General features: G+C 41.7%; 3 protein-coding genes across 3 annotated transcripts; 1 reads left to right on the top strand and 2 right to left on the bottom strand.

Moving 5' to 3' along the window:
* Nucleotides 1-8,402: 8,402 nt before the first annotated feature.
* LOC6575159 (prolyl 4-hydroxylase subunit alpha-1) lies at nucleotides 8,403-10,579 on the bottom strand. The gene is made up of 7 exons (XM_002001139.4): nucleotides 10,319-10,579; nucleotides 9,960-10,262; nucleotides 9,712-9,896; nucleotides 9,074-9,651; nucleotides 8,980-9,015; nucleotides 8,754-8,919; nucleotides 8,403-8,692 (listed from the first exon to the last, which is right to left on the bottom strand). Exons 1-7 carry the CDS (start codon nucleotides 10,507-10,509, stop codon nucleotides 8,616-8,618), a joined length of 1,536 nt encoding a protein of 511 aa, XP_002001175.1. The 5' UTR covers nucleotides 10,510-10,579; the 3' UTR covers nucleotides 8,403-8,615.
* A 212-nt stretch (nucleotides 10,580-10,791) lies between these two features.
* LOC6575158 (prolyl 4-hydroxylase subunit alpha-2) lies at nucleotides 10,792-13,096 on the bottom strand. Its single transcript, XM_002001138.4, has 8 exons — nucleotides 12,830-13,096; nucleotides 12,464-12,766; nucleotides 12,198-12,388; nucleotides 12,000-12,130; nucleotides 11,433-11,885; nucleotides 11,325-11,378; nucleotides 11,100-11,265; nucleotides 10,792-11,040 (listed from the first exon to the last, which is right to left on the bottom strand). Exons 1-8 carry the CDS (start codon nucleotides 13,045-13,047, stop codon nucleotides 10,967-10,969), a joined length of 1,590 nt encoding a protein of 529 aa, XP_002001174.1. The 5' UTR covers nucleotides 13,048-13,096; the 3' UTR covers nucleotides 10,792-10,966.
* A 1,354-nt stretch (nucleotides 13,097-14,450) lies between these two features.
* On the top strand, nucleotides 14,451-15,122 carry LOC6575157. Its single transcript, XM_002001137.1, has one exon. It carries the CDS (start codon nucleotides 14,451-14,453, stop codon nucleotides 15,120-15,122), a length of 672 nt encoding a protein of 223 aa, XP_002001173.1.
* The last annotated feature ends 2,216 nt before the right edge of the window (nucleotides 15,123-17,338 follow it).

Below are 17,338 nucleotides of genomic sequence, written 5' to 3'. Positions count from 1 at the left end.
CGGCCACGAGAAACGTTGCATGCCACACGGACAATGCGGCAACAAACCAAATGGCAAACGGCAAACGGCAGAAGGCAGAAGGCTAAAGGCAAACAGGTGTTGGTTATTTATCTGGCTCGATTCAGTTTCTAATGGATTCTAATGAGCATGCTGAAAGAGATACATTTACGGATACAGTCGAAAGACACAGACACACACACACACACACAAACACACACACACACACACATACAGATACAGATGGAGTTGGCCAAGTGCCTCTGGCGGTTCGTTAGAGCACGCGGCCCGCCTCGACGCGTTTCAACTGCTTCGCTTTCGACTGTTTCATCTGCTTAGCAAACATCTTGAGGTGAGTTGCAATTGCAATTTAGACAGCATAATATATGTATATGTATTATGTAAAGAGTGAAGTATCTCAAGTTTTTGGCGCACAAATAGCCAGCGGGCCAAGCGCTTTATTTAACAAACTTTTGGTTCGCTTTGAAATGTTGCGGCATTCACCTCGCCGGCCGAAGCTGGAATGGGGAAACATGTGAGCCCAGCTGCGAGCTTTAAATTACTTTAGATATGTAGAGAGACCAAAACAGAAGGAGAATCCCGATTCAGTCTCGAATTTATTAGCAGCAGAAAAATGGAGACTGGCAGTGAGAGAGAAAGAGCAAGTGAACTGAAAGAGAGATGGGACTGAGGCTGAGTCAAAGAAAGTGTGACAGGTGGAGAGACTGAGAGAAAGAGAGATGGAGACAGAGAGATTGATAGAGAGAGAGAGATGGAGAAAGAAGAGAGAGATTGATAGAAGGAGACTGAGAGGGTGACACAGATAAGGAGACGGAGAGAAGGAGAGGCTGTGAGAAATACAGAGAGAGTGTGACAGAGAAATTGAGATAGAGACAGAGTGAGAGAGTGAGAGAGGGAGAGACTGAGAGAGACAGAGTGACGGACAGAGAGAGAGAGAGAGAGAGAGAGAGAGAGATATTTAGGCTGAAGAGACATAGAACTTAAAAAGGACAATGATTGGAAAAAGACATATTTAGAAAGATAGATGGAGATGCAGAAAATTAGAAAGAGAGTGAGAGTGGCAGAGTGAGAAACATTGAGAGTGAGATGGAGATAAAGTGAAGTAGCTACATAGACTGAGCGAGTGAGAGATGGAGAAGAGGACAGTGAGAATGAAAGAGACGATTTGATATTTATATATAAGAAATACATCAATATTATATCGATATCATCATATTGGATTGCAAAAGAAATTTCTATTATTTCAAATATTTATTGTAAAATACCTATTTAATCTGAAGTCTAAAATCAAGTTGCTTTCATAATAATCATATTGAAGCACATATTCATAGGTAAATTACGAAGGGGATGGCCTCCGAATGCCTCCGACGCATTCATAAAATATTTGCACTTTGATTGCTAAGTAAAACTTTAGCCAAGACCTTATGAAGAGTCCAACTCGACCCAACCCAGTGGAAATTCAGTCTCTGCTTCAAGTTCTGCTTCAGCTTCATATTCTTACGCCAGCCGAAATTATTTCAATTAAGTTTCTTACAAATAGCCTCGCCCTCCCAGCGAGCTGCGGGCTGTGGGCGGACTGTGGGCTGCGCGCTGTGGGCTGGACCCACTTTTATTAGGTTGGGCTGAAATTTATTGCCAGGTTCGATGGTTGGCAAAGTTTTTATTGCACGCGCCAGGAATTTGCCAGTTGTTGTTGTTGTTGTTGTTTGTTGGCTTTTGATTATTCAAATTACGCTTAATTGTTAAGGTGGCCATAACGCCCGAAAAAGGCAGCGTGAAAGGGGTTTCTTTAAGTGCTGCCACTCAACTTAAAGTCTCAAAAACTTTGAAGGGCTCGAAGGATTAGGTTAGATTAGGTTAGGTTTAGTGTTCTTAGTCCTTTGAATAGTGTAATTGGGAGGATGATGATGAAGATGACTGTGGCTATTTTGCAGTAATGGTGATTGATTATTGATTTAGGATACCTAGAAAAAACATGGGAGAAGCAAATAACTAAAAGAAAAGCAAACAAATAACTAAAAGTCTATAAAAAATAATAATAAATAAAAAAAAAATATATATATATAGCTGTCCATAATAATAATACAAAAGTCTATAATAAATAATAAATATAAAGAAAAACCAAACTTTGGTAGTCTTGAAATCGTTTTAGAAATAGATAGTCCACCTCAATTGAAATCAAGTATGTATTACTAGACTCTATCTTAAATCGTGATCATCCATCCCTACATAGTTTTAAAGTTCTGAAATCCTTTCAGGGCTCACTTGAATTTCAGTTGGTTTTTGTTTATAGTGCAAGCCTCAAAGCGGAAGTGCTTCCAGCGTCATGAAAAAAATAAAAATCAAATCATTTACGGTATACCTATTTTTTTTGCCGCCACTGTATTGTTACATTTCTATGCGACGCGTCGCATTGGGAGCTGAGGGGCACAGTTGACCAACGTAAAATGGCGCGAAATTCGTGCATTAAATGGACTGAACTTCCGGTGTGTAAAATCGACACACACATACACACACACACACACACACACACACTTAGGCACACATGACCAATACAAGTACATATGGAGCGCCATGAAGAGCGCTTGGTTGAGTGTGTTTTTCTGGCCATATGTGAGTTGCTGTTTTGTGGGCGCTGACAAAAGCGCAGCACAGAAAAAAGAAAAGTGTAGGCGGTGGCATGGGCATGGCCATGGGCAACTGTAAATTTATGCCCAATGCAATAATCCATTTTGGGCCGCACATCAACAACAACAACAGCAGCAACTGCAACAACAACAACAACAACAGCAACTGCAACAAGAGCAACATTTGAGGGTCCATTGTTTCCGCGCTAATTGTTTGGCTTTTTGACCAATTTGCTGCTGCGGCGACTTGGCCTAAGAGTTTAGCCAGCAACAGTTTATTTTTTCTTGCTACATATTTTTTGGCCATTACTAATACAGTCACACACACACACTCATACACACCCATGAAGAGCACCCTTTCCACTGGTGCTGGGTCGCAGCTGCCTGCCGTGGCTTGCAATTATTTTGCAAACAATGAAAATTGTTGCTGCGTGTGCAAACATAAAATCAAATTGTGCGTAGGTGTGTGCAGCTGTTACAGCCAAAAGATACTCGAACACAATGCTACAGCTACGGATACATTTACAGCCACATCAGAGACACGCTTTGGTAAGGTGTTGTGCGTGTGTGTGTGTGTGTGTCTGGGGGACGCAGCTGGCATTTGCAGCATTTGCCTTGATTTGATTACATTCAAATACACCTAGCATGAGAGCGATTTGGGGAGGGGGTGGGGCGTGTGGCTGCTCAATAGATATGCAAATGAATTTTTTGCTTTTTTTGGGACGCGCCAGACAACAGGTGATGGCCACATAAAAATGCCAATCGATACGCATATATATATGTATATGTATTTGTGTCTATATATAGATGTGTGCTTCGCTTTGATAATAAAGTGTAAATCGCTGGCAGCAGCAGCAGCAGCAGCAGCAGCAGCTACAACAGGAGCTGGCTAAATTAATCACTGTGCTGTATATATATCAAAATAAACAGATCATGACAAATGCAGCGCGTTAATCGTGCAGAACTCACTCCCTCTCCCCCTCCCTCTCTCACTATCTCTCTCTCTCTCTCTCTCTCTCTCTCTCTCTCTCTCCCTTTCGATCGGTATCTGCGTGCTCACCTCGTCTTGCTGGCTGTACTTGGCTTCTAGTTCTTTGTCTCTGCTGGCTGCTCTTTTAATTAAAATAATTTCTGGCTGCACTTTTTCCACGTGAAATTCCGCATTGCAGCAGACGACACGAACATAGCCGCTGTCATGTTCGCTTGTCTAGCAATGTGTTCGCTGGCCAGACCCGGACCCAGAAACCAGCAACAGCACCAGATTCAACTCCAATACCAGACAAACGGCAAACGCATAAATTATGCTTTGTTGACAACACAGCCGGCACTTTGACTGAGGCTGATTCTGAGGCTGAGGTGCCAAAGGTACGCAAAAACGCTTTAACACATTTTTTGGCACAACAAATGGCACAGCTTCGTCTGCTTGCTTCTTTCTTTTCTTATTTCTTTCTAGTCTGCTGCCTCGAATGGACTTTTAATTGTCGAATCTCGACATAAATCAGGCAAGCGATGCGCGTGATTTGAGCTGAGTTCTGTAACATTTAATGTTAATTTCTCTTAGCCTGGTCAGCAGGTAATGCATGAATTCATTGTAATCACATTGCATGGCACACGCTGCTGCTCAGCTCTGTCCAACTGCTCCAGCTCCTGCTCCTGCTCCTGCTTCTGCTCCTGCTCCGTCTCTTCATTAACCAAGAAAAAAAGAGAAACTCTTGTTTTGGCTGCCTGCCAAATGGCCAGACAATCAGACATCTTTAAAGTGCGCCACAGACACGAGTTGCGGCAATCTTTAGCCAGCCTCTAGACGGCCACGCCCAGCTCGCGCCTCTGCCCCACCTCAGGATGGACATCTGCGCTGGCTGCATGCTGAATGTTTTGCATTTCAAATTGCATTTTAATCGCATTTCAACCTGAAATGCCATTAGACATAATTCGTTTAGCTGCATTTGTCATTGGCCAGCAAATCATTTCGATATGGCCAGTGCCACGCCTACGCCCATGCCCACGCCACGATAAGCCGCCCACCGAATGCGATTCACTTGAACAGAATTTGCCAGCCGCACGTAAATCAACTTTGCCATTGATTTCGGCTGACATTCGCTCCACTGGACACTGGACACTGGACACTGGACACTGAGCCCTGGACAGTTGTCAGTTGGAGGACGTACTGTTCAGATTATGCGCATGGCATCCGTTAGTCTACACACACACACACACACATGCAGACGGACACAGTCATGTCAAATTTGTCATTTTGTAATTGATTGTGAGCCGATTGCAGACGCAATCGAATGACATTTAATCAATTTATGTTTGGCTCATTTCTAATCAAACGAACGACCCAAACACAAAAACCGTTTAGCATCTCATTTGAGTGTTGGCACCTGCCCGACTGTATAAATACGCACAGCATGCAGCATGATATTTGTTCTTCATTTGTTGGCATTTGGTTACAAGGTGAGCGGCAGACGTGTTGAAAGGCGGGTCAGCCAGAGTCCAAGTGCCTTGGCAGGCAGCTAGCACAGTAAAAACGGACAGTCTGACTGACGGACAGACACTTGGACAGTCGCAGTGCCTACAAAACTTAAATAGCCTAAGATCTCAGCACACATTGCACTCTCGGACTCTGAATTATCGATTTTCGTAAGCACTCACAATGTAGAACCAAAGAAGAAGAGAAAAGAAGAGTATAATATGCGAGCAGAAAGCGCAAAGAGTCTTGCCGATTTTTAGTTGCACTTTGAATTTTTATTTATATATTTATGTATTCATTATATTTTCAAAGATTTTCTGCATGCTTATTAAACAATTTTTCTTTGATGTTGTATACAAAAGAAACAAGGAACATTAATTTTTGAAATGAGATACATAAATAATATATATAGATAAATAATATATATAATAATAATAATAATAATAATAATAATATAATAAATAATAATATAATAAATAATAAAATATAAAATATATATAGATAAATGAATGAAAAATATGTATGAATAAATCGTTAAGAGCAAAAAATAAAAAAATTTTTTTTTGCAAAAAAAATAAAATAAAATAAAATAAAAAATAAAAATAAATAAAAAGATTAAATAAAAAATAAGTCAAAACAGATAAATAAATTAATAATAATACAAAATAAAATAAATAAAAATAAAAGAAACACTTTAAAATGTTGAATGAAAAACTAGAATAACTTTCCTAAGACAAAGTCAATATTAGTGAAAATAATACCAAGTAAATAAATAACGTTTACATAGTATAATAATAAAAAAGAAAAATAAATGAATTAGAAAATTATATAAAGAAAATAGAATAAATATATAGAAGATAAGCAATATTTTGTATATACCTTTCACATTAATAGAACCACAACAAATAAGCAACAATAAAATAAAAGCAATACAACTTCGTATATATATTTACATGTATATTTATTCATATATATTCAGGTTTACTAAGTACTTTTCATTTGAATATGTATACACTTCAGACACTTTAGCTGACAAAATCATTTAACTCTCAGCACTCAGTGTGTGCATAGACTCAAATTGACCCTGAGAGTGCGATGCGGCTGCTGCGTAGAGCGAAGAAACGAAGAAGAAGACGACGAAGACGACGCGCCGACCGAATTTGTGCGCTTGAGTGCGTGCATAAATTTCTTGTGCTTTTTGCTGGCTATTATTTACATTACACACACACACACATAGGCGCACACACTCAGATATGTATGTGTGTGTGTGTGTGTGTGGGTGTGTTTCTGTACAGCTGTACGAAAAACTCAATTTCCTGCGACGGACACTGGCACATCAAATGCTTTACGGCCGCGCGTTGGTCCCCACATCCAGCCACACCCAGAGAACTCGACGCTCGCTTCTCTGAAATTGAACACACGTTGTGGCACGGCACCCACTTGGTCACCGCCACCGTTGACCTCATTGCCTGGGCCCTGGGTCTGGGAACGTCTGGGAGCGTCTGCCTTGGCTACGTTTTTCATATTTCGCATGTAATGTGTGTAATCAAAGTAGCAAAATCCAAATCATATTTCCTTCATTGACCACAAAATGTGTGTGAGTCTGCAACCCTTTTATTTTCGTATTCTCTTTCTTTCTTTTTTGTCGATTTTTTTTTTTTTTTTTTTTTTTTTTGTGGAGTGTGCATAAAACATTTTGCTAGATTTCCACAATCAGCCTTACAGCCGACATTTCTTAACCTTGTTTGATTTTTATTCCATTTATTTATTTTATTTCTGCTCCTTTCCCTCTGTGTATGCGTGTGTGTGTGTGAGTGTGGTGGGCAAAAATTATTGGTCTGCGCATATGTAATCATCTCTGTGTGGTGCTGGGAGCATCATAAAGTGCACACAATCAAAATGAAATACGTTTTAGCTACGTTTCCATCCACACACTCGACCGCACCGAGTCGACTGCACAATGATCTACCTGCGGGACATTGAGCTCTGCTGCTCTACATACATTAAATCATATATCAAATGTGAAATTTTCCCTTGTTATACACATCACAGAATCTCTATAAATTTCAATTGCAGCGCATTGGTGGTTCGGCTATGGCCTTATAACTAGTTTGCATTTCGCATATGCTAGCAATTTCGGTGGTTTGGCTGTCGATGAGTTGGCTCTTGTTAAAGGTGTTCGAGGCGGGCGCTTGGCAAAGAATTTCCAAGGCTGCTGGCCATTTGGTTGCTGCTTTGTCAAAACTTTAATCAGAAATCTTTGAAGCTGCTGAGCTGCTCAAACTTTGCAGCTGCCCCAAAATATTCCCATTTGTGGTCAAGCCAAAGTTTTATTTGAGTTTGTTTCAGTTGCGAAATTCAATTAAATCTACGCATTAGCCATGCTGCACTGCACAGCTCCAGCTGACCCTTTCATAAAAAACGAGTGAGGAGAAGAAACTGGCGCACCTTTTACGGCGAGTGGATTGTAAGCAAATTATCAAAAGTGCTTAGTCAGCAGGCGAGTGCAGCCAAAGCTAAAGTGGGGCCTGAAGTGTGACCTGGAGTGGGGTCAGAAGTTGGAGCTAGATTTAATCGGGAGCATCAGTCGCTAACGCATCAGTGCTTCGTGGTAAGCGCCAGTTCATTATGAAAACTTTTAAAAGCAGATAAGTGCACAGACTGATAGAGATACTAAGCACTGATACACAAACACACACACCAACAGACACACACAAGCTGTTTAACAAGGCAGCGATAAGGATAACGTAAGCAGGAGGCGGCTGCCACCACGGTTCATTCAGTCAACGTGGGCGCCACTTCACCTCTAATTGAAACATTAAGTTGCACGTCACGTACGCGGTGTCAGACACTAGACGCCCGTTGGCGTGGACGTGGGTCGTGGTGGTGGCGGCGGTTGGCGCCTAGGAGTATGCTAAAACTCCGCTTGGCTCTTACCTAGCCCTGAACGTACCTCAGCCCTAGGGCCAGCGGCAGGACGACTATCCGGCGAACGACTATCAACCACTCAGCACTTTATTTTTTCCATGTTGGCATTTTAAAAAGCATTTAAGCCACAAAAGGTAGGGGCTGGGATGAGCTGGCTCGGGTCTCGTGTTGGTTTTTGTTAAGTGTGCAAAGTGATTACGCCGGAAATTTGTTTGTCTATGACTCCGCATACGTGTGGGTCGACCAAAATAGTCCGATTCTCCGTCTCAGAGTCTGGCATGGAGCAGAGTGTAAGTCCTAACTAAACGACATGTTTATTGGCAGTTATTAGAGCACCAGCCCAATTAAACTAGTAATTCATTTAGCAAACGATTTTTTATTCCATGCCAATTGAATATTTCTATAAAACTTTAACAAAATTTAGAATACATTGAGGTATTTCAGTGAATCGGGTATACGAATGTCGAATTTAGAATTTGCTAACAGTTGAATAAACTTTATTGAATCCCTTCTCCCATTACATGATGGACACATCCCAGTACTGTGGAGTTATCCTCAATTATAATCCTTTAAACCGCATTCGGCTCCTGCTTTCGACACAGTCGGTGAAACATGTTCGGAAGGTCGGATATCCACTGAGTAAATACTGTTGGAAATACGAGATTTTAGTCGGGTAAAGAACATTATGCGATTGGCAGGTATTTTACTCCATTTGGAACCAACGAGGATGGGACAGCCGCCATGCAGGGTTCTGTCGTCAACAGTTCCATTATGTTGCATGTTGTACCAAAAGAGGGCATTTCCGCGCTTAGCTCTCACAGTCTGCCCAAGGCGAGGGAATACTGTGGCGCCCCCTTGCTCGACATCATTCATCTATCGGTGAGGGAGTTGTGATTAGTAAAGGATAAATATACCTTACGAGAGCTCACACACATAAAATAAAACCGTAGCTAAACGATTGTCCTCCACCTGAAAGGAAAACGCTATGTAATTAGGACTGCGATTACACAGAATTCGATAAATTTACGGTATCGGCTCCGAAGAAGTCCCAGTGGGCTTTGTACTGACCGCCTATGCCATAGTTTATTACGTAAAATGGTTCTGAGCCTTCCAAGTTCAGATCGACCATATCCGCGATACGCCTCTCAATGCGCCATGTCAGATTGTTATATTTCCGTTCGACCCACGTGCCCGCCGAAATGCGATGCTTCCCTTGAACGTTGGCCCTGTATTTAACGACCATGCTGCGTTCCAGATGAGGCCTTGCAATCTCTTGCAGCCCATCGATTTCCCTAGAGGACAATACGTCATGGAAGATTACAACTAACGGGTCTAGGACCAGAACTTCCATTTTAATCGGCGCCAGACGAAGAAATGCCGGACTCTTCGACTTATACGTGCACATCAATCCGGACTGCTGCACGTATTGACCACGACAGCCGATTTCGAAATCTGTAGGCTTGCTTTTAGCTTTTGGTTTCTCCTTGACCTCCCTTCGGGAAAGCTCCTCAATTGTGCTTCTCTTACTCAATAGTGCTGGGTCGGTCGAGTTGCTTGCCAACAGCAGTGCTTGATCGAAAATTGTTAGGGCGATCGAGTAATACTCTAAATGGAGGGCGGGAAAGGGAGTCTTTATGAAATTCTAAGTTGAAGCCACAGACTCACTGTAGTCGAGGATTGCTTGAGCAAAGAGATGTAGCACCTTCTCGCGTTCATCTCCGATTGGAGTTTGAAGTGTGTGTTGCTTCAGCCACTCGCTTGTTTCCGTGAACCACTCGCCGGCCACGCCTCTATCCACCTTAATCAGGTATTTGCCAATGGCATAGGTATCCAGGGCATTCAAGCTTGCGCTGCAGTTAGCAATGAGCAGCTGAAGTCAGCTTCCTCCTCAATTTAATAGACAGAGGACTTACTCGTATTGCTTTCCATTGAGAATGCCCCTGCTCATATCCTTCACAGTCAAGTTGTAAGCCTTTTGTAAGCGATACATAGAGGAGTAAGCTTCATACAGATCTGCGGTAGTTGGGAGCTCTTGTCTCGCTTTGTTAAAAAACTTCACTTGCGATTGGCCGACAGATGTTTCCATGAACACATTCCATTCCTGCCAGTCCTCATGCATCCGGCGTAGGAGTGAGAAGGCGTTAATTGGATTGGATATATAATTCTCCACTTGATGTAATGCCTCATTGCTCCGAGACTGCATTTGTGGAATGACTCTGAAAATTTGATACGTTTCATCTATCTGTTAAGTGGGTCACGTTAGTCGACTGACCTTTTCAATTTCTTCAGTTTGGCTTCCAGTTCATCCGCATAGCTGCTGAGATTTTCTATGAAATCGGCCTCAAGCTGCACCAGTCTCACCATTTCCTCTAAGGAGGTGAAGACGGCTTTTTGTGAAGCTGCTGTCCCATTGGTCAGTAAAATTATTGCTATATAAAATAACTTCCAGTCAGTCGATTTCATTGCGCTGCTTGAGATTCTCCCGAAAAAGCCGAAGGCACAAAGCCAACTTTGTATAGAGAAAACACAATGAGTAAAGGCTCTCTGTACTATGAAGTTTTAGAACACATCACATCCATAAAATGAGATCGAACAATCGCTGAGAGCAATTTGTCTCTAACTCTCTTCGTCCATAAGACTCTTGTGATATAAAGTAATGCCCATGCATGCAGGCTCATTGTGCTATAATACTTTTCTATAATTTACAGATCTAATAATAATATATAATTAATAAATTTACGTATGTTAAATAATAACTTCCATTTATTTCAATTATTGGCTTGGAAACATAATTAGATAGTTATCGACTTCAAAGCTTGTTGAGATGACTTTGAAAATGCACAAAGAATAATTCTTTATGGCAAATTGCCTTTTGATTATATTTAAGATAAGTTAATTCTATAAATTATATTAGTTAAGGTTATACGTTCTTGCTATTTGCGAGACAGGGTCTTCGGAATACTTGTTGTCGTTCGCGTATCCACTTGTTACAAACTGTGAAGTAGAGTCATGTCATCCATGTTTGTATGTGAAGGGACTTAGGTTATACTTACCCCACTTGGAGCCCACTATCACTGGGCAGGCGGCGTGCAGTGTTTGTGGATCTCCGTTTCCGTCGTGCCTTAGATTGTACCAGACAACGGCTGTTCCACTTTTGGGAAAGACGGCCTTCTCAATGTTGGGAAAGACCGTGGCGCCTCCTTGCTCCACATCGGTTAGCTAGGAACGAAATAAATTGAAAATCAGAGAGAGGCAAGTACGCCCCTGCATTTACTCACATAAAAGAGCACGGTGGCGATGCGATCGCCATTGAGTCTCGTCAAATCGGCAGCCTAGAATAGAATGTGTTAAAGATAAGCTGCATCCGAGTCGATTTATGTACTCACAACGCTGGAGTTGAAGTAGTCATAGTGCTTGTCGTAGTGCCCGCCGAGGCCATAGTTCATGACCTGCAACATCTCCGAGCCATACATGTCGAAGCCAGTCATATCGGTAATGCGTCTGTTCAGGCGAATCGTCAGTTGGTTTAGTGTGTCCAGCAACCACGTAACCTTCGAGGTTCGCGTCTTGACTACATGGTTACGCATGCTCTGCTGGTTGAAGACCGTTGCGCGCTTTAAGCCTGGCACCGCCAGGCTCTGAAGTTCGCTGATCTCGCTGGGTGATATGACATCATGATATATCACCATATAGGGATCCAGTGAAATCAACTCCATTTTCAGTGGAGCCAGGCGCAGAAAGGCCGAAGTGGTGCTGTTGTAGACGCAGTACAGCTTCAAGTTCTGAGGATACTGGCCACGGCAGCCACGCTCATAGGCCTGAGCTTGCGGCGTAAAGAACTGTCAGCCAGAGAGAGAGAGAGAGAGAGAGAGAGAGAGAGAGAGAGAGAGAGAGAGAGAGGGAAAGAGAAATAGAAATAGAAAGAGGGATTCAATTTCATAAAGTGCCCCTACCTTCTTGGGTACGACATTTGGCTCCGTTCTTATCAGCGTTTCCAGCTCCGATTTTCGCAGCAATAGTTTTAAATTATCTTTTTTAAGAGTTGCTGCCGTGTGGAGAACCTGCAGAGCATCTTTGTATCGATCTAAAAATGAAACCACATTAATTAAGCTGCCGGTAAAAGTGACTGCCCGTTATCAGCGGCAACTCACTCATTTTGATAAGCGCTTCGGCGTAGACGTGGAACACCTCAGCACGATCCAGTTCCAGAGGCAACGGCAGCTTGTGTGGTCCTTGCAGCCACTCGATGGCCTGGAATATCCATTGGCTGGCATAGCCAAACTTCTGCTGGTCATAGTAGTATATGCCTAGGGCATAACTGTCCAGCGCATTCAAACTGACACTGGAAGGTCAAGGTCATCAAAGTATATCGATTATATAAAAGATTTGTGGCTCTGTAAGCAGCTAAGCTACGTACTTGTACTTCTTGCCATTCAACAGCCCCTGAGCCATGTCGGAGACGTTCAAGTCGTAGGTGACGAGTATGCGATGCAAGGCGTCGCCGGCCTCCTCCATATCCGTGCTGCTTGGCAGCTGCTCGCGCCTCAGCTGCACGTGGCTCACCTGCTGCTCGCCCACCGGTTGCTGCATGTAGTGCTGCCAGTGCGTCCAGTCCTGGTGCATGCGCCGTATGAGCGAAAAGGCATTTAGAGGATTTGACAGATAGTGAACCGGATTGTCCAAAGCCTTGCCATTCTCTTTGCGCATTTGCCTAACGAAGCTGGGGTAGATTTTCAGTTAATAGAGCTCGATCTACGGCCTACGTGACTCTCTGCTAACCAACCTGCGCACCACATACAGCTTCTGCTCCAGCTCATCAGCGTAGCTGTTCAGATTGTCGATGAGCTCACTCTCCACGCGCAGCAGCTGCTCCATGCCGGCCACCGAGGTGGAGTGGCTCTGCTCATTATCCGCACTCTGGCCATCAACCAGGGCCCGCAGCAGAGCTGTGGCCACAAAGATCAACTTCCATGACGGCATATGCACTATTTTTCTGGCCATCTTCAGGTGGCAATGCGCCGGGTCCAACTGTCAAATGTGTTGACGTTGGCGCGAGATAAATGTTCTAAAATACAAGAACACCGTCGCGTCGTGCTGCTTGCCATTATTGCCATTCGTTTCCCCGATTGATAAGAAATTCGATGCGACTCATTCAGTTGATAGCGAGCCGCGCAGCCGCTAATTAAAAAGTCTGATCTGAGTGTTGCACCGTGGAGCACGTAGCCACTAGACCTTCTCTACAATTGGCCCGAAACTGATTGAGCAAATGAATTGGATACATTTTGTCATTATGTGTTGAGAATATTCGTTATGAAAAATATATGTATGTATATATATAATATATAATATATAATATATAATATATAATATATAATATATAATATATAATATATAATATATAATATATAATATATAATATATAATATATAATATATAATATATAATATATAATATATAATATATAATATATAATATATAATATATAATATATAATATATAATATATAATATATAATGCATATATACTTCTAGCATTTCCACTGTGCACTCTCCATTTACCGGTTAATTTGTCACTCGCATTGTTTAAAAGACTCAGCATTTTTATTATTTCACTTGCTTTCTTTTTGCTTATGCAGTTCTCAGCACATTAAGCTAAGCACGTGTGTGAAGCGGTGCAAATATTTAATTTTACTGCTACATAAGCTTATCTATAGATGTCTGTAGAAACTCACACCTAAAAATGAATAGCGCATGACTCTGAGTGACACCTAAGGTTTGAAAAAGAAGTTATAAATATACATATATGTATTATTTATTTATTTTTCTTTTGATAACCTTCAATAATAATAACCGATCATTCATAGAAAAGATTTTTATAGTGAAAGCTATTGATAAGGTCAGCATTTTCGTTTCAGTTTTTTGTGGCTAAAGAGAGTTAATGGATCACAAATCAAAATTGACTAAAATAATTTAATATTTATATTATTACAATTTTCGTATTCGAGTTATCAAACGTCTCATGTCGACTGAGACGAAGATTTATTGTGGGAGAATTGACTCAGCCATGTTCTATATTTTATTTGACTTAAGTAACTAAGACACCTGTATCGTTTATAGATACACCTAACATACTGTTCTTCAAGAACTCAATCCTGCCTTTTGATGGCTCCTTCATTACGTGAGCAGAACTGCATTAGCCCTAAATATTCTTGGAGTTTCTACTGTGGGCTCAGAGTTTGCGCTTAGAGGGCTTGAGTATCAAATGTGTATGTGTGCGTGTGTGTGTGTGTATAAAGTATTTAGTCAACTCAATGTCAAAATTTAAAAAAACATAGTTGATTCATTTATTAAAATTTGTGTAAAAGAACAGAAAAGTATTCGTAAATTCTCTGTAACCGTTAAGAAATGGTCATTGTCAGCACCGTAATTTATGGTCAGGACTCTTCGGATGATTCAACGACGACTACATTGCGGCCAGTGTCATTTCTGTTTTACACGCTAGAGTCGATCTTTAATATGTTCTGTTTGGCTTATCACATCAAGGGATTTATGGCTGTAGATTTGTATATGTTGTCCTGGGATAGGCATCTCGTTTTCTATGTTTACTTGGTGACCTTTTACGTGTTCATGGTGATCACGCTCTTCCAGAGCATCAATATCTGCTCGGGTCATAATCCCACCATTGGCATGGAGATCTTTAAATCCTGCCTAGCCTCAGTAGGATTTATATCGATCTCCATCCTAACAATGTGGGATGCGGAACGTGACTTTCATTTGATGTACAGTGGCCGTGAACCCGTGGATGGTGTCTATGAGACGGATAGGCCCGTTCATCCTTTCTCGGCATTTCTCCTTTATCAATCCGTTGCCTCACTGGCCTGCGGCATTCTCTACATGCTGCACGCCACCATCCTAATAGATGTTAAGCTAACAGCCGTGAACAAGGTGCTGACAGAGGGGGAAGACTCCATGTACATGGCCATCCATATCTACGTCCTTGGTGAATATGTTCAAACAAAGCTAGAGAAATACCCATGGTTTTACGATTTCTGCTCAAACCAACGCATTGAAATCTAAACCTGCTTCCGCACCTACCGACTCTTTAAATTTATGTATAAGTTTAATATGTCATTTAAAACGACTAAATTATATGAAAAATAATTGGTTTTCGATATGTGTTTGCAAATGTTTTAGATAAAGATAGGGGTTTTCTCGGATATATAGTATATAGATATTTAAATACATTGGCTTTGGATACAAGACAAAGAAGACGAGGTATTCAATAGTGTACAAAATGATCTTGTAGTTGTCAAGCTGGATATATTCTGCCTCTTTTTATACCCTGAACCCATTGAATATGGGAAATCAGGGTATAATGGTTTTGTGAAAAAGTATGTAACGGGCAGAAGGAGGCGTGGCAGACCCCACAAAGTATATATATTCTTGATCAGCGCGACGAGCTGAGTCGATATAGCCCTGTCCGTCTGTCCGTCCGTCCGTCCGTCCGTCCGTCCGTCCGTATGAGTGCGTCGATCTCAGAAGTTATAAGAGCTAGAGAGCTGAAATTTGGCATGCATACTCGTGTGTACCATACGCAGTACGAGTTTGCTTTATTTTTTCGATAAATCGTCCGATAACTTTTTTATCGAGAATAATCGAAAAATCGGTATTGTTTTTTCAGCCTAATTTGAACACTTTTAGACCTGGAGTCTTCAAATTTGCGTTGTATATAAAGTTAATCGATACAAAGATTTTGTAATTTACAGATTTTGGATACCACGCCCCCTTTTCCCCCAATTTGTAAAAAACGCATTTCAAGTACTAGAGACTTGTGCTTTGGAATGTACACACATATTCATCATATAATTACACTCTAAAAGTTTCTTTAAGATCTTATGTCTACAAAAGAAATTATTCAACAAATAAATTCTCATAATATTGCCCACAAAGCAGCGCAGCCCAAGCGCAGTCGCTGCTTACTGCGCAGTTAGCAAAGCGCAGGCTTGTGCGTGCGTGTGGATGCATGTGTATGTATGTGTTCATAAAAATGCAGAATGATTAGAATATCAGCTCAGGGTATCTCCTAGTCGAGCAGTCTCGACTAGAGCCTTCTTACTTGTTATAGAGTAGAAAATCTAGTCAAGCTATTGTATAAATAAATATGAAATCAAAGCATCATTCATTTTATTTGATATGCTTTAAATTATATTTATTATATTATTATTATATTGTATTATATTATATCATATTATATCAACCTATTCTGTCTGCAATCACATTCAAATAAACTTCTCTCGGCTGATCCAGTATATATAATATTTATGTATACAAATTCGCTTCTAATCCCTGTTTGGTCTTCTTTGTTGCTTTCAATTACCAGTGGTGAAATGTAATATGAAATTGTTCTCCATTAAAGTCCATTGACGCGCTCAGTTAGGGACCTTTGGACAGGAATGTGACAATCTGTTATCTGCTTTAGCCATGAATGATTTCATTGAAAGGCTTTGTGGAAAACCTAAAAACCTTTTTGTATACAAAATAGCTGCACACACACACACACACACACACACATGCTCGCATACACACACACACACATAGATGAAGCAAGGCGCCGAGTGCTCCACCCACTTGTTGTGCAAAGGTATGACCGGAAAGGGCTTTAAATTTTGCACTTTTATGGGGGCGTGTGGTTGGGTGTTGGCTGCGCTGGCAGCAGTTGTCATCCTGCAGCGGCATGTGTCCTGCCGTTGATATCGGCTTAACTTTGCCATAAAACTGTCAGCGTCACGCGTGTAGTGGACACGGGCAAGGGCACGGGCACGAGCACGGAGAGCAGTGCAGGGCGGTCAAATGAAATAAATTTTACAGCCAAATGGGCAGACTTTTGCCAAACAAAAAGGCCAAACCCCACACACACACACACACACACACATACAAATGCAGAGATTTGTATGGGCAAATGTCAGAGGCAAATCTAATGCGGACAACAAAAGCACCTGTGACCTGGAAAATGTCTCGTGGTTGCCAACGGCGTGGTGCAGCTGCCATTGCTGCTGCTGCTTGCTGGCCATATTTAAGCCGCTCTCTGTTGACCAGCAGCACTTAAGGCCCGGCGCTCGTCTGGGCCAAGTGCAAATGTTTACGCCGAGTCGCCCTTTGTTGTTAAGCTTCATCAAGTCCCCGCCCGATGTTCATCAATTAAGTGTCATCAATCATCTGCAAGCAATCGAAAATGTGGAGCGAAATAAGCGACAACAGCGACGACGCGACGCGACGGCCAAACATGTCACGGT

This window comes from Drosophila mojavensis, unplaced genomic scaffold, assembly GCF_018153725.1.
Source record: "Drosophila mojavensis isolate 15081-1352.22 unplaced genomic scaffold, ASM1815372v1 contig_231, whole genome shotgun sequence".
In the NCBI taxonomy this organism is placed as follows: domain Eukaryota; kingdom Metazoa; phylum Arthropoda; class Insecta; order Diptera; family Drosophilidae; genus Drosophila; species Drosophila mojavensis.
Note: the sequence above shows the minus strand (reverse complement) of the source record. Positions and strands in the feature narration are given on the sequence as shown.